The sequence below is a fragment of the Sceloporus occidentalis genome, unplaced genomic scaffold (genome assembly GCF_023333645.1).
Source record: "Sceloporus occidentalis isolate IW3139 unplaced genomic scaffold, rSceOcc1.0.p SCAF_1, whole genome shotgun sequence".
In the NCBI taxonomy this organism is placed as follows: Eukaryota; Metazoa; Chordata; class Lepidosauria; order Squamata; family Phrynosomatidae; genus Sceloporus; species Sceloporus occidentalis.
The window spans coordinates 15,798,051-15,821,988 of NW_028316981.1; the positions used below are offsets into that span (position 1 = coordinate 15,798,051).

The following is a 23,938-nucleotide window of genomic DNA, read 5'->3' on the forward strand; positions in this document are numbered from 1 at the left end:
CCTAAAAGATACAGAGAACTTATGCTAGCCTTGAAAGCTTACTGGCTTCTTCATCAGGCAAAGATGGTACAAAAACCATGCAGGGAAAGAGACGTAATATTGCTGGAGCCACATCTTGTTTGCTTGGGATTTTATATAGAGAAAGGATTTATGCAGACAGAAAGTTCAGACTCCATCTCCGTCCAACTACCCCTGGATTTTATTATTATTATTATTATTATTATTATTATTATTATTATTATTGGCAAAACAAGGAATACACAACAAAATCATGCAACAAGATGTTTCCCCACACTGGAATGAATAACAGTAATGTATTGCAACAATATAATGAGTAGCAGGAGATGAATTGCTTTAAAAAAACCTTTCCAAGCTCTGCATGGGAGAGCAAATCAAGTTGGCAGCCTACATGTAGTCTGAAATGTTACAGGCTGCTCTACTGCCTTTGCGTTCTGCCATTTTGTTCTGTTACACTTGTCAACCAGGTCCCAAAAACCCTGCAAAAGGAAAACAGGGACAAATGGGCTTTGCAGGGTTTGGGGCTGATGTCATATTTCTGACCTGACTTTATCCAAAACAATGAACCTAAGGCTGATTGTGGGGAAAGGAGTGTTACTTTCTAGTACCTTGAAGTAAGACATCTGAAGTACATCTTTCTCCCGATGTTCATCACATTGACAAAGTTGGAAGAAATCGCATGGGGTGGACTTTTCTATTTTGTGAAGTATGTTACAGTACTAAGACTTGTGGTCGGGGTTTTTAATTGAAAATACATGGAGAGACACAGGTCAGAGAAGGTTGGCGTATGTTGCGTCAAAACACACTACTAAGTATTCCTACAAAGTTTTTAAGTATTAAGAACATAATAATAATAATAATTTGTTTTATTTATATACCGCTATTCCAAAGATCATAGTGGTGAACAGCAAGTAAGCTAATTAGCAAGTAAGCTGATTTGCCCCCAACAGTCTGGGTACTCATTTTAGCGACCTCGGAAGGATGCAAGCCTGGGTCGAGCTTGGGCCCTTTTGCTGGTCTTGAACTCACAAGCTTGTGGTTTTGAGTGAATGGCTGCAGTACAGGCATTTAACCACTGCGCCACCAGGGCTCCTTATAATACTCCCATTTCTCTTTGAATCACTTACCCATCTGCCCATGCCAGTAAGGTTCAGGTGGAATGTGGAGGTAAGATCAGAACCTGTTTTTGGAGGAGCACTGGAAACCAGCAGCTGCCTTGCAGTTAGTAGCAAAGGTACTTCTTGATAGCCAAGAAGGACAGCTAGATGTGTAAATTTTCTTATGCTTATAGAGGAGGAGCACATGAAAAGCTGATGTGTACAGTGTCAGTTAATGGGTCCATCTAGCATAGTTTAATTTCTGTGACTGGCAGGTCTCCAGGATCCTGGGCAGAGGTCAGCCTCACCTTTGCTAGCAGGATTCAGAGACTTTGGCGTTCTATAGACGGGGTCGATCAGGCACCATCAATACACACAAGGGGCGGCGCTTCCTGATGCGCCTTGCCCCTCGCATGTAACGAGGGCATAAAAATGGCGGCGCCCTATACACATGGGTGCTGCCATTTTGACATGACAGACGCTTAGCGTCCGCACGTCACGGCGCCTTGATGACGCCGCAAGTGCAAAGGGATCTTGTAGCACCTTTGAGACTAACTGCATGAAAGAAGTTATAACTCTTGGCCTGCTTCTTGGTCTACATCTGAGGAACAGACCCAGTCTACAAAACCTTTTGCTACAGCTTCTTTCACACAGGTAGTCTCAAAGGTGCTACAAACAGGGGAATCACTAGGAGGGTGCAAGGGAGTGTGGACCACACCAGGTGACACACCGATTCGGTTGACACCACTGTTCCCAAAAAATCAAAGGCAGGAGTGACATTTACCCTCATTGGTCCCTGACTCTCTAGAGTTATACCAATTAGATTACAGCCTGACATTGATCCTCATCGGTCCCTGACTCTCTGGAGTCACACCAATTGGATGGCTGCCCGACTTCAGTCTTCATCAGTCCATGACGTTCCGGAATCCTACTGATTGGCTTGCAGCCCAACTTTGACCCTCGTCAGTTCCTGACTCTCCAGGGTCAAACCGACAGGCTGGCAGCCCTACATCGATACAAATTGGTTAGTTGGCAGAGAAAGGAGACACTTGCTCACATTCAGTATTGGCAAGTGAGGCAAGCATCTCCTTCTCTGCCCACTGAGCCTCACTGGCCTGGCCATGGATGCCTCCCCCTCCTCCACCTGCCTTTTCCACTCAGATAGCAGCCCCTCCAAAACTGAAGGGGCTGCTGGGATGAGAGGAAAAGGTAGGCAGAGGAAGGGAAGGCAGTGGAGAAGTGGCAGTGGCAGTGGCAGTCACATGGAGTCAGCCCCACTACCCCTGACTGCTGCTGCTGATAGCCCATCAGGGGGGATTGGGGTGTTGCCCCAAAGAGAGATACAAGCAAAAATTGCTTTGGACACTGCAAGCAGCGTGTGGACTGCATGTTCCCTATTACTTTTATAAATAGAATGATATGTTATAGATTGCATCTACACTGAAGAAGTAATGCAGTTTGACACCACTTTAACTGCCATGACTCAATGCTATGAAATTCTGGGATGTGTAGTGTTGTGAGGTAGTTAGCCTTCTCTGTCAGAGAGCTCTGGTGCCACAACCAACTGCAAATCCCATGATTCCACAGGATGGAGCCCTGACAGTTAAAGCAGTGTCAAGCTGTGTTGATTCTGCAGTGTGACAGCAGCCTTAGACCCGGAAGACCTCTGGGATGCAAAGCACAATCTCTCTTTCACTGAACCAAGGAGGAAACAGCCCTTCAAAGTAGACATGTGCAGGATGTTGACCATTGGGTTGCTTACACCCTCCCTAACAAACAGTCCAACCCAGTTTCACTAGAATATTGGTGAATGCTAGGTCAAAGAAGGCATGCATGTATTAAAACATGGGGGGAGGGGGACTTCTCAAGAATTGTTCCTCTTCTGTTCCCCGATCCTCCTCACGTGGCAGCCAGATGTTTCTCACACAGTTCTGCTTTCCAAGTTCCCTAGTATTGTTCTTCCCTATATCGTCTCATTTAGTGGGGATGGGCAGAGTTTAGCTTGTGGGAGAGGGAAAGATAATAACAGGAGAGCATGATTGTTCTATATGTAAATGGTTTAGAGTAGATCTAGGCAGACAAGAGACTGAGCAACTCAAGAATTGGGGTCTTCCCACATAAAATGTCCAGTGCTAGTAGAAAATGGGGATATCAAGAAGAAATGTTTTAGCCCCATCTTTTCTGCTTGCAAGAGATTTTTTTTATATATGCATGTGTCCCCCTCAGCCCTGTTCCCACTTGTTGTCTGAATAGGCTCAGTCTGTTCTGTCACCTAATTTGGTCAAAGACTGGGCATATACCTTTTGACTCAAGATCTAAAATCTGAATATTTAATTTGCTAGGCCAGAATGGACCATTGGACTTGGAGCCCTTTCACACTACAGAACTATGGGGCTTTGAATCCATTTTAACTACCATGATTCCATCCTATGTGATTTGCAGTTTAAGGAGGGGCATTTTCAAGCTCCTCAAGGGCCTCCCAAAACTACAAATCCCAGGATTTCATAGGATGCAGTCATGGCAATTAAAATGCAATTATAGTGCTATAATTGTTTAATTTAAATGGGCCTTTAGTCTCTTCTTTCCTGAAATAGAAGCTCTCATAACAGCATCACACAACAGCTCTCTTTGCTTTTAATTAAGAGCTTGCGATGTATCATGGCAAGGGATTGTCAGCCATATAAAAGAGGGAAAATTAGGATTTTCTCTTGAGAGGAACAAAAATACCTTCTGTTAGCCTAAGCACCTGCTTGACTCCCAGCCAGCTGGGGTAGTTGTTGTTTTTTAAGTGAGCCTCTTCTCTTTGCCAGAAACCTCAAAAGGTCTATTCAGTTGACTCTCACCATCACAACTTCTTCCTTGTAGAACTGGAGCTGCTGAGTTTTGAGAAGGTGCCTGCCCAGTTCATCAACTTGGACAATGAAAGAATGAATGTGCAAATCAAGACAAAGACAAGCGTAAGCCTATTATTGCTTCTCTATCAAGTTCTGAGTAATAAACATTTGAGGTAGTTTTTTGTGGGGTTTTCAGGCTATGTAGCCATGTTCTAGAAGTGTTTATTCCTGACATTTCGCCGACATCTGTGGCTGGCATCTTCAAACACAGTCTAATGATGTTCCCAGGAAAATCTCTTCCCTGACTTTGTCTTTGGCTGGCAGGGAGAGAGCAAAGGGGCATGATCTGCCCTCTGCACATTAACCCCTCCAGCTGTCAGGTGTTAGGGAATGTGCTGGTGCATGTGGTGACTACTACTTAACTCCAGGGGTTCTTGGAAGAAATGGATTATCTAGATCCATGTCAGTCTGGTTTTAGGCCTAGCTGTGGGACAGAGGCAGCTTTGGTCGCCTTGGTGAATGACCACAGGGAACTAGACAGGGGGAGTGTATCTCTGTTGGTTATGCTGGACCTCTCAGTGGATTTCGATACCATCCTGGTATCCTTCTGAGTTGCCTCTCTGGGATGGGGCTTGGAAGTACTGTCCTTCAGTGGCTCTCTTCTTTTCTGGAGGGGGTGCTTTCAGAGGGTGGTGGTGAGGGATTCCTGTTCGACTCCCTGGCCGTTGGCTGTGGAGTTTCACAGGGTTCAGTCTTGTGCTCTATGCTATTTAACATCTAGATGAAACCACTGGGAGAGGTTGTGTGGAGTTTTGAATTCAGATGTGATTAGTAATTCCAAGGAAGCTGTTCCTGTTCCAAACTGGATGCCTGAAAGCTATAACGGACTGGATGAGGGCTAATAAATTGAAGCTTAATCCAGAAAAGGCAGAGGTTTTCCTAGTCAGTGAAAACATAGATCTGAGAATAGGAATTCCATCCATGTTAGAGGAGTTACACTCCCCCTAAAAACTCAGGTCATAGTTTGGATTCATCTCTGAGCCTGGAGGCCCAGGTTTCGTTGGTGACCAGGAGTGCTTTTGCACAGTTAAAAGAGAGTGCATCAACTGCACCTGTTCCGGGAGAAGCCAGATCTGACCAGGATGGTACATGCCTTGGTTACATCCCACTTGGATTATTGTAATGCACTATACATGAGGCTGACTTTGAAAAGTGCTCAGAAACTTCCATTGACCAGCTTCCTTGTTGCAGTGCCTCCACTGGCTGCTGGTCCATTTCTGGGCACAATTTATTTATTTATTTATTTATGGGTCTAGGGACCTTACCACACAGGGCACAGAAGTAGGGTCAGTTCGCATTGGTCAATGCCTATTCGCGTCATATCGCATCGTTCATTCACACCTGGGCGACCTTCCAAATCGAGGTTTTGCGAATCGGCCAATGCGTATTCAGGCAAAGCGAGGCAAGTGCAGATTGGATAACCACACCAGCCCAATACAATGTGTATTGGCCGATGCGCATCGGCAGCCTTGCGCATGCTCTGTGGGGCTCTGAACAGGGGCAACATTTTTAACTTCCAGGGTGAAGAATGAGGTCACTGTTTAGCACGTAATATCACGAGAATTGCTGCCTTTAGCCACTTATGAAAGGGATATGCACCATCTGTATATGTGTGTGTGTGTGTGTGTGTGTGTATGTGCACACACATAAATACATACATACATACTTATATATATATACACACATACTTATATATATACACATAGTGGTACAGCCAAAAGTGAGATGCCTTTTTTTATGTGTACACACACATTTGTCTGTATGAGTTATATATATACACACACACACACACACACACACACACACACACACACAGATATACACACACATACACATAGTGGTACTGCCAAATGTGTGAAGCCGTATTTATATGTGTACACACACAGCTGTGTGTGTGTGTGTGTGTGTGTGTATATATATATATATATACACACACACACACACACATACATATGCATATATACACACACACACACACACACACACACACAAACAAACTGTGGAGCAGCTGAAAGTGTAATGCTGCATGTATATGCTTACACACACATCTTTGTGTGCGTGTGTGTGTGTGTATACACACACACACATATACATTCCCCCCCCCCCGACACAAAAGGTTTCTGCTTTATCTCATTCAGTGGAAATAACGCTCCCAGCCCCGGCGGTTGTCCTGAAAGGGGAAAGGGCCACCGGAAGGAGAAGGGGGAAATTCCAGCGCAGCATCATGGGAGATTTGTAACCGGTGGTCTTCAGGAGAACCGGCAGATTGGATGTACACACCAGCCAAAGCAGCAGAGGTTTCGCACTGGCCATCAATACGGATCCCGCTGATCCACTAATTTTGCGCACTAGGAAAACGGAGGAACCGGCTGCCTTCAGTTCGGAACCCAGCCATGAATACTCATTGGCCAAAGCGTATTCACGTTACATCGCATTGGTCAATACATATTCTGAGCTCACAGGTTTGGAACACCAATGCGATATAACGCGAATACGCATCGACCAATGTGAACTGACCCTACTTCTGTGCCCTGTGTGGAAAGGTCCTATGAAGCCCTATAGGGATTGGGCCCAGCTTATTTGAAGGACTATATATCCTTTTATGAGTCCATTCGTACTGTAAGGTCATCAAAGAGGACTTTCTCTCTGTCACACTTAGGCTTGTTTGGTAGGAACAAGCTACTCCTAGACTCTGGAACTCCCTTCCCAAAGAAGCCAGGATGGCCCTTTCCAGCTGTCCTTCTGCTGGCAGGTCATTTTTGTGTTTTGCCATCAGGCTTTTACAACGGACTAAGGCTGAGCTTTGAATGCTGTGTGATGGTGCTTTTTGAGATTTGTAAACAGTCTTTTAAAGCATTTTAATATTGTTAATGTTTAATGTTTTAACTATATTAATTGTTTACAATTTTTAATCTCAAATGTATACTTTTATTAATGCTTTTGTATAGTTTTTTATTTGTCGTGCTTCAAATACGTTGTTAGCGGCCTTGAGTTCCATTGTTGGGAGAAAAGTGAATAAATGAATAAAATCACCATTGCCATCATCCTTGAATTTATTAGCAGGGAAATATTGGAAAAGATTTTCTTTCTGTTCTAAGCAGATGTTGCAAGGAGGCTAGCAATGCCCTGCACTGTTTATGAAAGGAAGTAAAACAATGAGATAGATGCAGGAAACGGCACTGTGAAATAGTGTTCAGAAAAATAGAGAACTGGTGAAATTGTAGGAATGTACATACACTATATTTGCATGTCATCTTAAGCAAGGAGTCCTGGTTTATGTGAACAAATGGCATGCTCGTGTATGAAGCCCTTTTACACACACTTTGTTTCTCCACTCACACAATATCAGGGAGATAAAACAGGCATGGATACCTTACTGTGCTATCTGAACTTGTTACATCGTGCATGCTGTTGTTTTGTGCCTTCAAGTCATTTCCAACTTATGGTGACCCTAAGGGAAACCTATCATGAAGTTTTTTGGCATTAAGAATGTGTGACTCAACCAAGGTCACCCAATGGGTTTCCATGGCTGAGTGGGAAATCGAATCCTGGTCTCCTTGGACATAATCCAGTGCTCAAGCCACTATACTATGCTGGCTCTGTACATTAAGCTATATGTGCCTGATTTGTGCATCTGCCCAAACAAGAGTAAATGGATTGGGTACCCAAATATGCAGTTGTTTATATTTAGTTTACTAAAAGAGGATCCACATCTTAAAATGACATGCAAATGAGGTCAATATGTTGAACAGCATGGCAGTGTTGAATCCTAATTCCAAAAGACTGAAATGTCAAAGTGAAGGGAAATCACTAGCAAATGGCTGTCAAGAGTATTTAAACTTAATGATTTCTTCAAATACTAATGTGAATGACATCATTATAAAATTAAATTAATGGTTTCTATGTGGCATTAATTAATGCAGAGTTCCTTAAATGTGACTGCCATCTGTCTTCAGGTGGGAGAACAAGTCATAGTGCATTTGTGCCTATTGTCTCATTTCACTGTGTGCCATATTCCCCTGCATTTCAAAGTAGTGTAGCTGGGTAACTAGCCCAAGCATCATTTTTACCACCAAATAAGTGACTCTGTTGTTTCCTGTAGCGTCCCGCATGTATTTCCGGAGCTGTTCAAGAAGACATGATATATTCTCAAGTTTCTGATGCCTCTGAAGTGGTAACAGACAGATTTCTGTGCAGTGGGGATGATAATGCTGTGGAGGCTGCCGCTTGCAAAGGTATTTTGCCTACAAAAGAAGGATGAATGTATCCTGATTAGGTAGAGGAGGCAAGGGAAGGGGAAAGAGAGGTGGTTGTGAGTTCTATGGGCATTTCATTCATCAAAGGGAATCTGAAGAAGGTTAAGAGAAGGCATGTGTTTCATAGCTGCCAAGGAGAAAAGAGTCCTGGATTCAGAGAAAAGGCAGATTATAAAGTAAGATGTGTAAGTAACATGAAATGAATGGCTTCATATGTCGATCACTCCATGGAGGCAGCTACTGTCCCATGCACAGCTGCTACCAGATAGAATACCAATTGAATTGGCATCTCTCCTCTTTTTCTACAGCATGAATAACTAAACGGAAGATAGGTTTAATGCATTGCTTAGCTAAGCATTTGGTTTCCACCTTCTTTAGTTAGCAAAGTTGTGGTTTCAAATGAATTGCAGAAACCAACCTGATGGTTTTGGATGCTTTGGCTGATTCAAGATAGAAGAATTGTGAGGCGTGTGTCATATGCAAGACAGTTGGATTTTCCAAAACTAGACTGAAATGGTTAGCAACCAGATTAAGGTGCAGCATTAAGTCTGTAGATCTAGGCATTCTCCACCTCTTTGTATACCTGGATTTGATGGTTGCTTTGACATTGAGAGAGAGTAGGGTTGCCATAATTGTCCACTATTACCAGGGACAAAATGTAGGACAAATTCGAGGGGTCCCCTTACATGAAAGTAAACACTAGCTAGATTTATGAAGTCTAAAAAGCTTGGTTGGACTGGACAGTCCTTGTTGCCTCTTCCAACTGTAAGAAAGTTGAGCTTTTCTTGCTCTGAAATGGGAATGGGAAGAGATATTGAGGTTGCTTGTCTCAGCTTTTAATTCTTCCTTTTTTTTTTGTAGGAGAATCTGGAGGATCATTGTTTGTAGAGAGGAGGGAAAGGCATTTTCAGGTAAGGGGGTCTCTTTTTGTATCTGGCTACAATCCCATCACTTTCCTTGAAACGGTGGTACACGCTCTGGTAACCTCTAGATTGGATTTCTGCAATGCGCTCTACATGGGGCAACCCTTATACCATACCCGGAAGCTACAGATGGTACAGAATATGGCAGCCAGACTGGTCACTGGTACTTCCAGGGCCAGTCATATTACACCTATACTTAAAGATCTGCATTGGCTGCCCGTTCGCTTCCGAGCACAGTATAAGGTGTTGGTGATAACCTATAAAGCCCTACATGGCTTGGGCCCAGGATACCTGGAGGACCGCCTCTCTCCATACATTCCGCCCCGCACCCTCAGAACATCTGGGCAGCAACTACTGAGGGTCCCAGGGGCTAGACTATCCTCTACAACGAGGAGGTCATATACCACCGCCGTCCCGGCCCTTTGGAATACGCTGCCCATAGAGCTCCGCTCGGCCACCTCCCTGGCCCAGTTTAGGAGGGAGCTAAAGACCTTCCTATTTCGTTTAGCATTCCCCGAAGTAAGTTCCAGTTAGCCTTCCCCCCCCTTCGACGGCAATTGGCAGCTGGCTGATGGGGTTTTAATTTTGATTTTAATATGGTGGTATTTTAATATGTATCTGTGTATTGGTTTTTGTATTATTAATTTGTTGTTCACCGCCCTGATCTTTGGAAGGGTGGTATACAAATAAAATTTTTATTATTATTTATTTATTATTATTCCATTCATGCCAGTTGTGCTCTCTGGCCACTTTAGGGATGAAAGTTGAGTGGTGCAAGTCATTGAGGGTCAAAAGAGCCTCCACCCTGAGACAACACACCTGTTGGAAGGGCCAGAAGGCAAAGCTTCTTTGGAAGGGTCAAGCTTTGGTGGAGGGAAATGTCAACATGATCTAGTCTGACAGAAATATGTAGGAAGCACATGGCATGAAAATTTCAAGTACAGCCTGATGCAAAATAGCAGGGTTGAGAGGCTGTGGAGATCATATACTCAGAAAAGAGTTTAGTTCAAATCACAACCTGACTTCTGGCACCCCTGGCAAAGACAGATGTTGCAGCATTTCTGCTTTCAATTTAACTTGATCCCTTTCATCCCTATGAACTGTAGACTGGCCATTTACGTAATTCTTGACCAGGCACCCTTCTCTCTCCTGACAGGTAGGTGTGATCAGCTGGGGTACCTATGACCCATGTAAAAAGAAGAAGAAAATCCGGAACACACAGGAGACAATGCGAGATCCCCCTCAGCGCAATCATAAACCACGAGATTTCTATATCAGTCTTATCAGTGTACAGGACTGGCTGAGGAAACATTTGGGCAAATCCTTGAGATTCATCCCCATGCAATAAACCACAAACTCATACATTTGCCTGTTACCCAACATTCTTCCCAGCCAAGACATCAGTATCCATTATGCTTAATAAAAATGTACCTTAGTTGTGTTGTATGTATGTGTTGCTTAAGTTCACAACTTGAAGGACTGTCCATGACCTCAAACTGATTCCAGAGTTTATCATGTTGAAACCCTGACTTACAGTATTTCTACAGATGTTGGCTTTCTTCACTCCAGAAGAAGCTGAATTAAGCATGTTGGCCTTGCATAGCTCTTAATGGGGCAATATATTCTTCAGCAATTCATACTGAGATCTTCATTTTAATTTCTTTTTTTATTCCTTGTCTGATATATATATGGCAGTAGTACACTGTTTTAGCTGAATGTTTTTAATGGATATTGTGCCAGAGACAAATCAGACTTGATTCTTGATTCTTGATTCTTCTTTGTTTATTACTGCCCTTCAACCAGAATGTTTCTGAAGGCACCTCTGAATAATAAAATGCAAATTAATAAATGGATGATCAGGAAGGAGAGGGAGGGATGAGATTGAATTAAGTTTTTAGGGTATTGCTTTTTGTTGTATTATGCTGCATGTATTGTAAAAAAAATAATTTTAAACTTTTTTTTTAAATTAAAAATAAAAATATAATGAAATTAACAGCACTCAACCAGTTATTTAAAAATTAATCCAGCAACAAACCAATGGGCAAAGGGCCTGTCTGAATAAACATTTTTTTGCCTGTTAGAGAAAGAGACCAAAATGGGGAGTCAAAAAAGCCGCCCTAAGGAGGAAGTTCCAAAACTGGGAGTGTCCCTCTCTTGTGTCCACCACCAAATACGCTTCTGGTAATGGCAGAATTGAAAGAAGAGTCTCCCCAAAGTATCTGAAAATATGGGATAGTATGGGACAATGCAATTTTTCAAGTAGGATTTTATAAGTCACAATTAGGACCTTGAATAGTGTTTGAAGACAGATGATGTGGTAACAAGGGGATATATTTGATATATGCTCCAGTCAGCAGTCCAGGCACAATTTTCTGGAACAGCTGAAATGTGCAAAAATTTGTCAAAGGAAGTCACATGCACACCAAATTACAGTAATCCAAACAGAATATGTTTAAGGAAAGTGCCATTAGAATCTTGATTCCACATATTGTTTCTGCTGGGAAATGTAAAAATAGTGTTGAAACTCACAAGCAAAGTAGTGAAATTAGCAAGGCGGAAGCTGAATAACGGGCAGGCCTATTCCTGTCCACTCATCCCAGGATCTAGCAGAAAAAATAAATGAGTTTAATCATCTTTGTGAAATATATAAGAATTGATGTTTTGTAACCAAGTACCTGTTCTTATGGATGAAAGAGAAAGCAGATAAAATGTAAGTCAAGAGCAGTGCAAAAAAAAAGTGTAGGGAAAAAAAATTAAGAAAAAGTAAGGGAGGGAAGAATATTATTTATTATTCATTGAGCAAGGTCAAAAAATGAGTTTCTTGATAGTTGGCAAGCCCTATCAACTAATAATAATATAGCAGTGAGACTTTTTTGCAGTTTCTTCCCACTATTTGAATGTCCCAAAGTACTCAGAAAAACATGAGGGGTTATATATATATATATATGCAGAGAAAATATGTTTTCTGTATAGGAAATTGTTTTCCATGTAGGACACAGCTGTGGTTTTGCACAGGGAATGTGGGCGTTTGGGACAAAAAAAAGTATTTTTCTGGGCAGAAAAATTGTCCAGAACACTTTGAGCTACTCAAATACAAATTGAATACTTGTTTTCTCCTGCAGTATGGAGAAAACTACAATACTTCATCCTTGCATGTAAGAACAAAATACATCCCTGCTTAACAAGAAGGAAGCAAATATACAAACTAGCCATTAGCTTAAACAAAGGTTGCTAATTCTAAATGTACACTAGCCTCGGCTGCAGAAACTCATTTCTAGAGATGGCAGAAAAGTGGTTCAGGGCAAAATCCAGGAATATGTCCAAACTGAGAGAATGTTTTCAAAAGGAGGGAAAAAATCATTCATCATTGAACTACAACCTATTTTGGACAATAACAGATATAGGATGGGGGACACCTGGCTTAACAAGACTACATGTGAAAGGGATCTGGGAGTCCAAGTAGACCACAAGTTGAACATGAGTCAACAGTGAGATGCAGCAGCTAAAAAGGCCAATGCAATTTTAGGCTGCATCAATAAAACGTATAGTGTCTAGATCAAGAGAAGTAATAGTGCCACTGTATTCTGCTCTGGTCAGGCCTCACCTGGAATATTGTGTCCAGTTCTGGGCACCACAATTCAAAAAGGACATTGAGAAACTGGAGCGTGTCCAAAGGAGGGCGACTAAAATGGTGAAGAGTCTGGAAACCATGCCCTATGAGGAATGACTCAGGGAGCTGGGGATGTTTAGCCTGGAGAAGAGAAGGTTAAGAGGTGATATGATAGCCCTGTTTAAATACTTGAAGGGATGTCATATTGAGAAGGGAGCAAGCCTGTTTTCTGCTGCTCCAGAGACTAGGACCTGGAGTAATGGATGCAAGCTCCAGAAAAAGAGATTCCTCCTCAACATTAGGAGGAACTTCCTGTTCGACAATGGAACAAACTCCCCCAGAGAGTGGTGGAATCTCCTTCCTTGGAGGTCTTTAAACAGAGGCTGGATGGCCATTTGTCGGGGATGCTTTGACAGAGGGGGTTGGACTGGATGGCCCTTGTGATCTCTTCCAGCTCTACGATTCTAATAATGCTGCCCTCTCAAAGGCTCTTGGTGGCAGGTCTTTACTTGCCTACAGGCTGCCTCCCAATCTTAAACAGTCACAGTGAGCCTGCGCAGGGTTCACTCCTGCAACTTTCATATATGCTGAAGCCGTGGGACAATCTAATGAATGGCGCACACGCCCCATTGTTTTTGATGGGGCATGAGCATATGTGATTTTCCCCTTACTTGGGGGGGGGGTCTGGAATGGATCCCCCATGTAACGGAAGGGAGCATTGTACTTACAACACATATGGGGAGATGGTGCGAGAGCTTGCCACAAACTCAGATGCCAGCTCTGCCCATCCATCCACTCAGGAAATGTCATCACAGGACTAAGTCACATAACCCACAATATTACAGGCCCTTTCACTTGCTTATCCTTCTAATGTGATCCATGGCATCCTCTGTCAACCATGCCCTTCAGCAATCTACATTGGGCAAGCAGTCCATTCTCTGTGCCAGAGACGAAAGGGACATAAATCAGATATTAGGGATGGGAATACACAAAAGCTGGTTGCAGAACACTTCATTCATCCTGAGCATTTCATCTCTGACCTCAGGACAGCAGTTCTTGAACAAAACAACTGCAAATGGAGGTTGGAAATAGAAACAGCTGAATTGGAATATAGCCACCAACTCCAATCCATGTACAGAGGGGTTGAGCTTATAACACTGGTTAACATCCCAAATGCAGTTTGACACCCCTTTATCTGTTGCGGCTCCATCCTATGAGTGCCTGGGATTCTAAGTTTGTTTTGGCACCACAGTTCTCTAACAGAGAAGGCTAAATCTCCCACAAAACTACAAATCCCAGAATTCCATAGTATGGAGTCATGGCAGTTAAAGCGGTGCCAAACTGCATTGATCCTGCAGTGGCTATTCTACAATAGTCTATCATCACCTCCTATTTTCCCATCTTTGCACACTGATCTCTGATGTGCCAAAAGAAAATTTCTAGTAAATTTATTCAAGTGTCTTCAAAAACAACGTGGGTTTTAAGAGAAGGATGTTGACCTTTTCACTATTCAAACATGACAGGTACTTGGGACTTATCAGGGCAAAGAATATAAGAAGGGCACATCTGTTAGCTGAAACAATGCATTCTCTGTGCCCTTTTTTATCTTCAAGGGACTTGTTCCTGATCAAAATTACATAGTCATACATTAAAAAAATAATGAGCAATAGATGGTAACAATGATGGAAAAGAAAGAAAATAATACAGTGGGCCCTTGGTATCCACTGGTGTTTTGTTCCAGGACCCCCCCATGAATACCATAATCTGTGGATGCTCAAATCTCATTGTATACAGTGGCATAGTAAAATGGTGTCCCTTATATAAAATGGCAAAACTGAGGTTAGCTTTTTGGAAGGGTTTTTTTGTTTGTTTGTTTTTTGGAATATTTTGAAGCCATGGTTAAAAAAATTGTGGCTCTGGAGGGCCAACTATACTTATAACTGACAAAATATACTATTTTTATAATATCTTCCTTTCATTCCAGGGGGGAAAAACAGAAGCATTTCCATTTTCCTCGTGATAGTACAAATAATTTTTAAGCCTGGTCCCATTATTTTAGATGTAGGTGTCTTCAGATTTTGAATAACTGGAGCAGCGTAGTCTAACATTTCATATATGAAAGGAAAGCAACCAAGAGTCCCATCACATCTTAAAGATGTAACAAATTAATTACAGCATGAGCTTTCATAGGCAGTAGCCCATGTTCACAGATGTATGGTTTTTTTCAAATATTCAGATATAAATACATTCCACACAGCCATGGATGGGTAAGATATTTTTTTAGAATAAGGTCTGAGGAAAACTAAAAGCAGAGAATGCTAGCAGTTAACAAATGTCTTATTAATCTTACTGCATTTTTGCCATTGTATTTATATATTTTGTTGCTGCATGCCTTCAAGTCGTTTCTGACTTACGGCAAAACAAACGTATCTCAGGGTTTTATTGGCAAGTTTGCTTCAGATGGGGTTTGTCATTGTCTTTCTTTGAGGTTGAGAGAGTGTGACATGCCCATGGTCACCAAGTAGGTTACCATGGCTGAGCAGGGATTGAACCTTGGTCTCCACAATTAGAGTCCCATGCTCAAACTGCTGTTATGTGCCTTCAAACCAACTACAATTTAGAGTTACTCTATCATAGGTTTTTGTGGTTCGCCATTGCCTTCCTCTAGATTGAGGAGTTTATCACACAAGGAAGTAAATTGGAATTAAAGCAAGATGTTAGCATATTTGGCCAGTACTTATCACACAATGTTGCATCTATTCAGTTGCTGTTTTGCATTTCCTTTGTTTCTCTAGCGCACCTTTTCACTGAAGGGGAAAACCCATCAATAGGCTGCTAATATTGCTCCTATTCCATTAGTTTCCTTGGTGAAATAGATCCCTACTGTGGTAGTAATGATCAATGGCAATCCTGTGGTATGAGGTGGGCATGATTCTTTGCCTCTCCCTGCTCCTCCTTGCTATTCCCAAGCAGGCCAAAGTTGGTTTTACTTGGTGCCTTTTCTTTCTTTCTTTCTTTCTTTCTTTCTTTCTTTCTTTCTCTTTCTTTTCTTTTTGTGGCTTGCATAGTTACAGCAAAAATAACCATTAAAAACTGGAAAGAACAGAGTAAAAACAACCTCAGCAAAGGCATGCATGCACTGAAAGGAAGGCACAGAAGACAGGGTTACAGATCTGGTGCAGAAAGGACCATGGATTGCCAGTGCAACACACTCACCCAATTGAAGAGAAGTGTGATAATGAACATCTTCACTATGTTCCCATTTGCTTCACTAATGTGGTTGTTGCCAGAAAAAAGGTTGGTATGATTAAGCCCTGAAAGAGCATGACTTGCCCAAGGTCACCCCATGGTTTACATGGCTAAGAGGAGATTTAATACTTGATTTCCCAGAATTCTAGTCCATGTCTCACACGGCTACACCATGCTGTTTCCTACTTGGAGCACACCAACTGGAATGGATGGGACTTGCGGTTCATAATCAACTCCACTTCCATTGATTTCCATTAACCCTCACTAGCAATGTATTTAGTCAGGGGTGTTTTACTGTGGTTTTCCTTGACTGAGTAGGGATTTGAACCTGGGTCTCCCAGTGTCATAGTCCAACGCTCAAAGTACTATGCCATGCTGGCTATGTTCAGCAGATATAAGATATCACTTCCCACCAGGAAAAATGTGAGACTTTTCTAGGAGGTATGCAGAACTTAGAAAAGTTACTGTTTTGCACAACAGCCCTTATAATTCTCTAGCCGGCATGGCCAGTCGGTTCTGGGAGCTGTAGTTCCAAGAATCTTTGGCTTTGGAAATACCGTATATACTCTATATGTCTAAAAATTTATGCCCCAAAATTGATTTTCAGGTCAATTTATTTACATGCCACTATGGTAATGTGATAGCAGCTCCTTCAGATTTCCCCATGCAGTGCGGAGAGGAGATTATTTCTCTGGAGCCAAGATGAAAGAGTCCTGGGTGATCAATTGATATTACCCCCCAAAAGCTACCCCTGGTCATTTATTCTCTTTGCATGTCAGCACTCTCTTTTTCAGACGAATCGATGCAAGGCAGGTGGGGTGTGTGCTTTCTGTCTGCCTGGCAACCCTAAGCTGAGGTTTGTTAGTGATCAGTTGCCTGGTTCCGATGAACTGAACTTCATTCCCCACCGTTGCCTAACATAATGAGGAAGTTCAGTTGAATAAATATTGTATCTTTAGAAAAAGCAAATACAGAAGGAGGAGCAGGCCTGGGGTCACGGAGCCAAGCATAGCCCTCATCTGCACAAAAATGCTGAGGATGTGACCCTCCCATCCTCTGATAATCCTCCAAAATGTGTACATTCTGAAACTCTGATGTGTCTACACTGGGGGATTTCCCTGCGTAACTGTCTCCCTTTCCAGCCTCCAAGGCATTTGGATCTCCCCTACTATTTCCTCCCCTGAGGGTGTCCTCTGGATTCCTGTCCACCTGCAGGCCAATATTCAACTTTCTTTCACCCCGCCCTGGAGTTGCTTAATAGATTATGCCATTTCCCAAAACGCAGCTGCTTCAGTTGGGGTGGAGTTAACCAGCAATGAACTGTTGAAGAGGAACACCAAAACGTTCACAAGTTAGCAGGGCTCCAGTGGTCCTACAGGGAAAACGCAGGAAGAACCAGCAACGCAGCAGAAGTTAGAACCAGCAATGCAGCAACCTCACCAGGTTTTCTACATCCTTGTGGCTCTTCTGGCATTTGGGACAGGTAAGCTAATACAGCAGGCCCTTGGTATCTCCTGGGGTTTGGTTCCAGGATGCCCCATGGATACCAAAATCCATGGATGCTCAAATCGCATTAAATACAACGGCCTAATCAAATGGTGTCCCTTATACAAAATGGCAGAATCAAGGTTTGCTTTGGGGAATTTATATTTTGGGGAATATTTTCAATCCATGGGTGCTTGAATCCGTGGATAAAGAAACCGTGGATACAGAGGGCCAACTAAATAACCCAGAGCTTCCTGCAGAGTGATTAAAGTGCTGCAGCATTTCTCCTTAGCAGTGCACTGCTCCTAAAAGGAGTCAGACAAACTTTTAGGACAAAAATGTTTCTACAGGCTAATGCTGGAATAATCCATTCAGGATATTTGTTCTGCTGAAGAACAGTTGAAAAAGATTAGACTTGCTTTTTGAAGTTCCTCTGTGTGAATATTGGTATTTGCGGCATGTTTTCTGAATACTAATTTCTCCAATATTTGGTACCTGTTATATTGACGTTCTGTATTTTTGAGTTACACTTATGTGAGAGATAGAATTCAAACATATAGCCATGTTAGTCTGTAAAATCAATATGAAGAGAGATCATGCTGCCAACATCTTTCTTTCAGTTGCTAGAAGATCTCTTTACATACTTATCTGAGTGTGAATCTGACTGAGTAGAGAGCCATAAGATTGAAATTCTTTTGATATTTGAAAGCATTTTGTAGATGATACATTATTAATGTCTGGCAGCATTTAATATGTGACATTCAGTCACACTGGATAGCTGATGTATAATGGTCTCAAGAACTTGATAATTTATCTGCTGTTATATATGATGCCCATATAAACAATCAAACAATTTTCGTGTTCACTGCTTTCATGGTGAAATTTAGGAAGGAAAACATGCTCAATATGAAAAGCCTGACATTTGATACCAACTTTTCACAACCGTGGAATGGCAAAATACAAAAAACAGGCCAGTCTCAGTCCTAATGTTGCAGAGGCACTTCAGATGTTACCATATGGGATCACTTACATGTAGGGACTGGGGGTGCAGCTCCACTGTTGAAATAGTGCAGTTTGACACCAGTTTAACTACCCTGGTTCCATCCTACAGACTTCTGGGATTGGTAATTATGTGAGGCATCAGCAGAGTGGGGAGAGAAGGCTAAAGACCTTGTGAAACTACAAATCCCAGGATTCCATGAGACAGAGCCTTGGGATGGCATCAAATTGCATTATTTCTATCATGTAGGTGCACCCTGAGTGTGCAGTCCAACCATGATGTACTTCTTGCACAGTTGCAGGTTAATTCTTGGATTAAAACTGTTTCATTTAAGGTTGTTGTAAAGTTTGAAGATGGAGAGTAGGTTCTCTTTTTGAATAGGGCAAATTAATTTGTACTGCTTTGAACTGCATTGTACCAAGAGGGGCATAACTGCTTTGGACTGCTTAAATGCTTGAATTCTCTTCCATGGAAATAACTCAGTGGAGAAAACAAGATGTCAGAGAAACTGATTCCACTCTACTCCTTTCCCTGAGTTGCTACTTAGCTACACAAAGAGATGATAATATTTTTAAGTGGAGAATGAGTCAGTTATGTGAAACTACAACTGTAGCAGAAGGTAATATACTGGTAGTCCAACCCAAACACAGGGATGGTATCTCACTAGGAAGTACTGGTGTAAGGCTTCTCTCAGTTAGAAAAAGAATGCCAAGTGGTTAATTAAAAATAATAATTGCAAGCCGCTCTGATAGTCTTTAGGGCTGAAGGGCAGGCTATAAGTACTCTAATAAATAAATAAAATTATGTGTGGCTTTTGTTTTTATTGCTACTTTTGAACAAAGTTTGTTGTTATTATTCTGTGATTATCTAGCAGAAAAAGAAAAGTATCTCAGTACAGAGTTAAGCTTTCCGTTCTAAAGGTTTAGGGAATATGTGAGTTTAGGAAATGAAAGCAGAAACCAAATTAACCATTGGAATAAGTACACTCAACTACAGGGTCACTGATAAAACTGGAGCCTTTAGTATGGTTTGGGAATTTCCCAGTTTTCAGAACATGTCAATATTGCACCATCGTTTTCCTCTCTACGTGGCCTTTTTGCCAGCATACAGAGAGACAAAATCAGATTTCTTAGAAGTACTAATTCGGAGGTGTGCTTCCCCATGGACAAACGCTAAAGCTGCATTTGCTCTTCAGAATTAATGCAGTTTGACATTGCTTTAACTGCCATGGCTCCATACTATGGAGTTCTAGGATTTGTAGTTTTGCATATATAACAAATGGAACACCCCCCACCCCTTGATGCAGTATATGAGTACAAATATTTTGTTGGTTTTGTGTACGTATTTTTGCTCACACATTCATGTACATTCATATTTTAACATTCTATAAGGAAATAACATTGTTCCAATTAGAAACATTTTGTTTAAATAAATTCAGTACTTATCACATATGTCAATTTTACACATACTGTCTCACACTCAGCCAGATTCACGTATGCCAGTGCACACAGATCATTCAGCCATCCTCTTTCTTGCTTGCTTTCTTCCACTCACACACATACTCATTTACTCTCTCTTTCACATACACAGGGATTAGCCAGACGTTGTTGTTTGTAGCACAACTATGCAGATAACCTCACTCCCACATTTCAGTTTTGTTGTTCACACTGGTTTTTTTATCGGAACCGCATCTCTGTGAGTTCTGTTGCTCACATGCGTCAGCACTGAAAATAAAGATGGAGCTGATGATGTGGATGCATTAAAAACATATTCAAAGCTTGCAGAGTTTTATCTCAGTTTATCCTGGGTCTATTTGCATCAGTTATTCACACAGCTGTCAATGCACATCTTTTAGGAAAACACAGGTGAAAAAACTGAGTTTGATCATACCAGGTTATAGGGGTTGGTTTTTTGACAGCCCCCCCCCCCCCTCCCCAAACTTACTTGGCTGCATTTGAAATGCATGTGAAAAACAAAGATTCAACTACATTCTTCCAGTATTATTTTCACTGTCTGAATAACCCCCACAGTCACAGAAACATTCATTCTTGGGTGTTTATTGCAAAAGTGATGAAGTGTGTGACTGAATTAAAAGATATAGCCGTGTTAGTCTGTACAATCAGTATGTAGAGAGATCTTGTAGCACCTTTGAGACTGACTGAAAGAATGAAGTTGGCAGCATGAGCTTTCCTAGACTTCAGTCTACTTCCTCAGATGCATATAGATGCATATGTGTGACTGTGTTTAAGTATACACAAATACATATGTAAGAATGTAAAAGGGAGATGAAGTGTGTGAATGAATGTGTGCGCATGTGTGAGACAGAGAGAGACAGCTAGACAGAGTTTGTGTGTGAGACTACGTGAATTAACATATCCAAGGGAGAGCGAGTCAGAAAAAGAGCATCACTGAGTGTGTATGAGAGAGAATTAGTGTGAGAGAGAGAGGAGGAGGAAGGATCAGGGTCTTTAAGGGATCACCCCCCCGCCTTGAGCAACTATTGTGTCCTCCTGCCCCACACTTTGAGAACCACTGCTCTAGTGCCCTGTGTTATCGTCAGATCTCTTTAGACATCCCCTTCACAATGTTTTGCTGGAGAGCATTGAAGCTGGCCATATTTTCCCACACACACAGTGTTAGTCATGTGGGGAGATAATATCTAAGGCAGAAGAATGAAAGAGAAACTGAAATAAACATTAACCCATGGCATTAAAGTATCCTACAAGACAAGGTGGTTATCTCTGAGCAAGATATGGGACCAGGGACTGCATTTCTGAGTATAATACCATTGTCGGGGAGGGGGGGATGTGTAGGTAGTTATGGGAAAGACTCCCATGTGCTTCGCTAGGGAGTTGCTTTTAGTTTTTGGGGAGGCCCTTGGGCAAGAAGTGCTCAGTGGGGGGAGCTCTTGGAGTGGGCCCCTTTTCTTGTTACAACAAGTGAAATTCTTACCCGTTACCTCTAGGACTGTCTCACTACATGGAAACAACATCTTAGAATGAACATGCCAGGAGGGGCTTCTTCTGTCCTTTTGCCAATGTGAGAATGGGCTCTCCCATTATCTAGGACAGTGGTACTGGAATCTTTTACTCTTGAGATCCTGCTTTACATCTACACACAGACGTCATGCCCCCCCCCCCCCGACCCACTCAATGTAGTAGAGCGGGCCCCTGGTATCCATTGGGGGTTGGTTCCAGGACCTGCTGTGGATACCAAAATCCGTGGATGCTCGTCCCATTAAATATAATGGGGGTAGTAAAATGGTGTCCCTTCTATAAAATGGCAAAATCAAGGTTTGCTTATTGGAATTCATATATTTTAAAAATATTTTCAAGCTGTGGATGCTTGACTCCATGGATAAAAAAAAATCTGTAGATATGTAGAACAGACAGTATAGGGTGGAAATATTCTGTTTATTTAATGTGCTCATTCTCCTTCACATCCAAGACCCAGAATATCCTGTGTCTCATGAGTAGACTAGGAATAAGATGGCCATACGCACATCCCTCCCATTAATGGAATTTTCCTCCTCTGTACCTGCTTCTATAAAACCCCAAATTTTTGCCCCCAGCTGCCCTGTAGGAGGCATGGGTACCTTTCTGCCATGTTTGGGGGGGTCTTCCTAGGGCGTCTTTGGCCCATGCGAGGCCAGTTTTGCCAACTGGATGCCACGCTATGTGGTCAGGCCATGCACATTTGGGCTGCCTTGGGAGCAGCTTGTGCGGACAATGGCTTTCGACCTATTTATGTATAATGCAAGTTCGAACCTTTTTTCCTGCTCATCTCTTCCGGGCCATTGAAGTTAAAGTAGTATCAAACTACAGTGTGGCAGCAGCCTTGGTGGATGTATTTATTTGTTAGGCTGCTTCCATCAAAGCTGACCCCAATCTTTTTCCCCCCACAAATGAATCCTCTTCCAGGCAGCAGTTAAAGTGTTGTCAAACTGCTTTATTGTAGACACACCTCTGCTGGTACACAAGAGTTCCTAAGGAAGGGAGCAAAGATATTGTTCCAAAGAACTGCATACCTTCTATTGGCCAATCTCACGCCTGTCATAAGGCAAGTTTAGACTGATCAGTGTCCTGTCTTGAAGGCCAGCCAGGGGTAAAGTACAGAGCAAAACCCATCAAAAACAAGACATAGAAGCTCCAGTTTTATACAGAAGCTTACCAGCCAGTTGCAATTCTAAAAGATCAAGCAGTCCAAGTTAGTAGGGTACAGCAAGAATGCCAAAGTGTCAGTCCAGGGGAGCATCTGGTAGTGTGGTTAATTTATAATGCAGTGTCCAAGGCCCTTTGGAAACATGATGCAGGAATCAAGGGACAAGAGTATTGCTTCCTCCCAAATGGTCAGTTGTGAGCAATGACCTCCTGAAGGAGTTGCTGGATTATTTATGGCCTGGCAACCTCTCAACAGCTGTTGCTTGATTAATGAGCGTTTCCCATATAAACTCTCCAGACATCTCAAACCTTCCCTCTCTTGACTACATTCCATTATGGTAGGTGTTATCAAGTCTTGTGTCTGTATATTGTGGCTGCGAGAAGTGTCACTGTCTGTCTCAAGCACTAGCATGTCCTTCTGTTTCCTTGTCTGTAATCATACTTTGAATCAGGTTTGGGCCCTAGGAACAAGGCATGACAGTCCATGACAAGGTGGTGGTCCATGAACCATAGTGCTTGTCTGTGAGCCATCAGCTGCCAGTCTCACAACAAGTTTCCAAGAAAGAAAGAAATAGTTGTAGCCAAAGGCACAACTAGGGTACTGATCTGTGGTACACCGAGCAGGGGGATATTGCTGATCCCCCACATCGGATAGCTTGAGAAGCACCACTCTAGAGATCAAAGCAAGTTTGGCAAGACACAAAAGAGAATATGGTCAGAAAAAACTCCTGAAAAGCCATATTGTGTCTTCAAATCAGCAGCTTTAAGACGGCAGGCACTCTTCTGGCAACTTCAGGAGTGTGACAGAGCCTAGGACCTACACTCATGACCTAGAATTGTAATCTGAAAGAAACCTGAGAGATCTGGAATGCTCTCCTTTGTCTAACTCCATTGTTCTTCTCTATCCACTCTTATTTTGTTGCTTGGAAACTTAACTTTGAATTGCATACATATCTGAATTGTTCCTTTTGCTTTCCTCACTCTTTTCACTTCCGTGTTAATTTAAGCCATAGCTCTCCTGTTTCTTCCCTTTTATATTCCAGTAAGTTCCTCATTAGTTGTTTGCCCAACCTTCGTTCAGGAAGAGATGGAACTGGTGTGGGAAAGTCCCACACGTTCTTTTGGGGCTCTGGCATTCTTCTGCCTCATCTCACTGCTGATTAAATGCAAATTGTCCCACAATTTACAGTCGGACCTCCATATCCACAGGGGATCTGTTCCATACCACCACCACACACATGTACAC

General features: G+C 42.3%; 2 protein-coding genes across 2 annotated transcripts in view; both read left to right on the forward strand.

Annotated features, from left to right (window-relative positions):
- Positions 1-11,181, forward strand: part of C2 (complement C2) — a 48,476-nt gene extending 37,295 nt beyond the window's left edge. Inside the window, exons 15-18 of the mRNA XM_089513733.1 lie at positions 3,981-4,072; positions 8,112-8,244; positions 9,127-9,176; positions 10,345-11,181. Coding sequence (XP_089369859.1) covers positions 3,981-4,072; positions 8,112-8,244; positions 9,127-9,176; positions 10,345-10,536 — 467 coding nt within the window. The 3' untranslated portion in view covers positions 10,537-11,181. The remainder of the gene's footprint in view (positions 1-3,980; positions 4,073-8,111; positions 8,245-9,126; positions 9,177-10,344) is intronic.
- A 6,164-nt stretch (positions 11,182-17,345) lies between these two features.
- CFB (complement factor B) overlaps positions 17,346-23,938 on the forward strand; it is a 40,542-nt gene continuing 33,949 nt past the window's right edge. Inside the window, exon 1 of the mRNA XM_089513746.1 lies at positions 17,346-17,530. Within this exon, the coding sequence (XP_089369872.1) occupies positions 17,473-17,530 (58 nt within the window). The 5' untranslated portion in view covers positions 17,346-17,472. The remainder of the gene's footprint in view (positions 17,531-23,938) is intronic.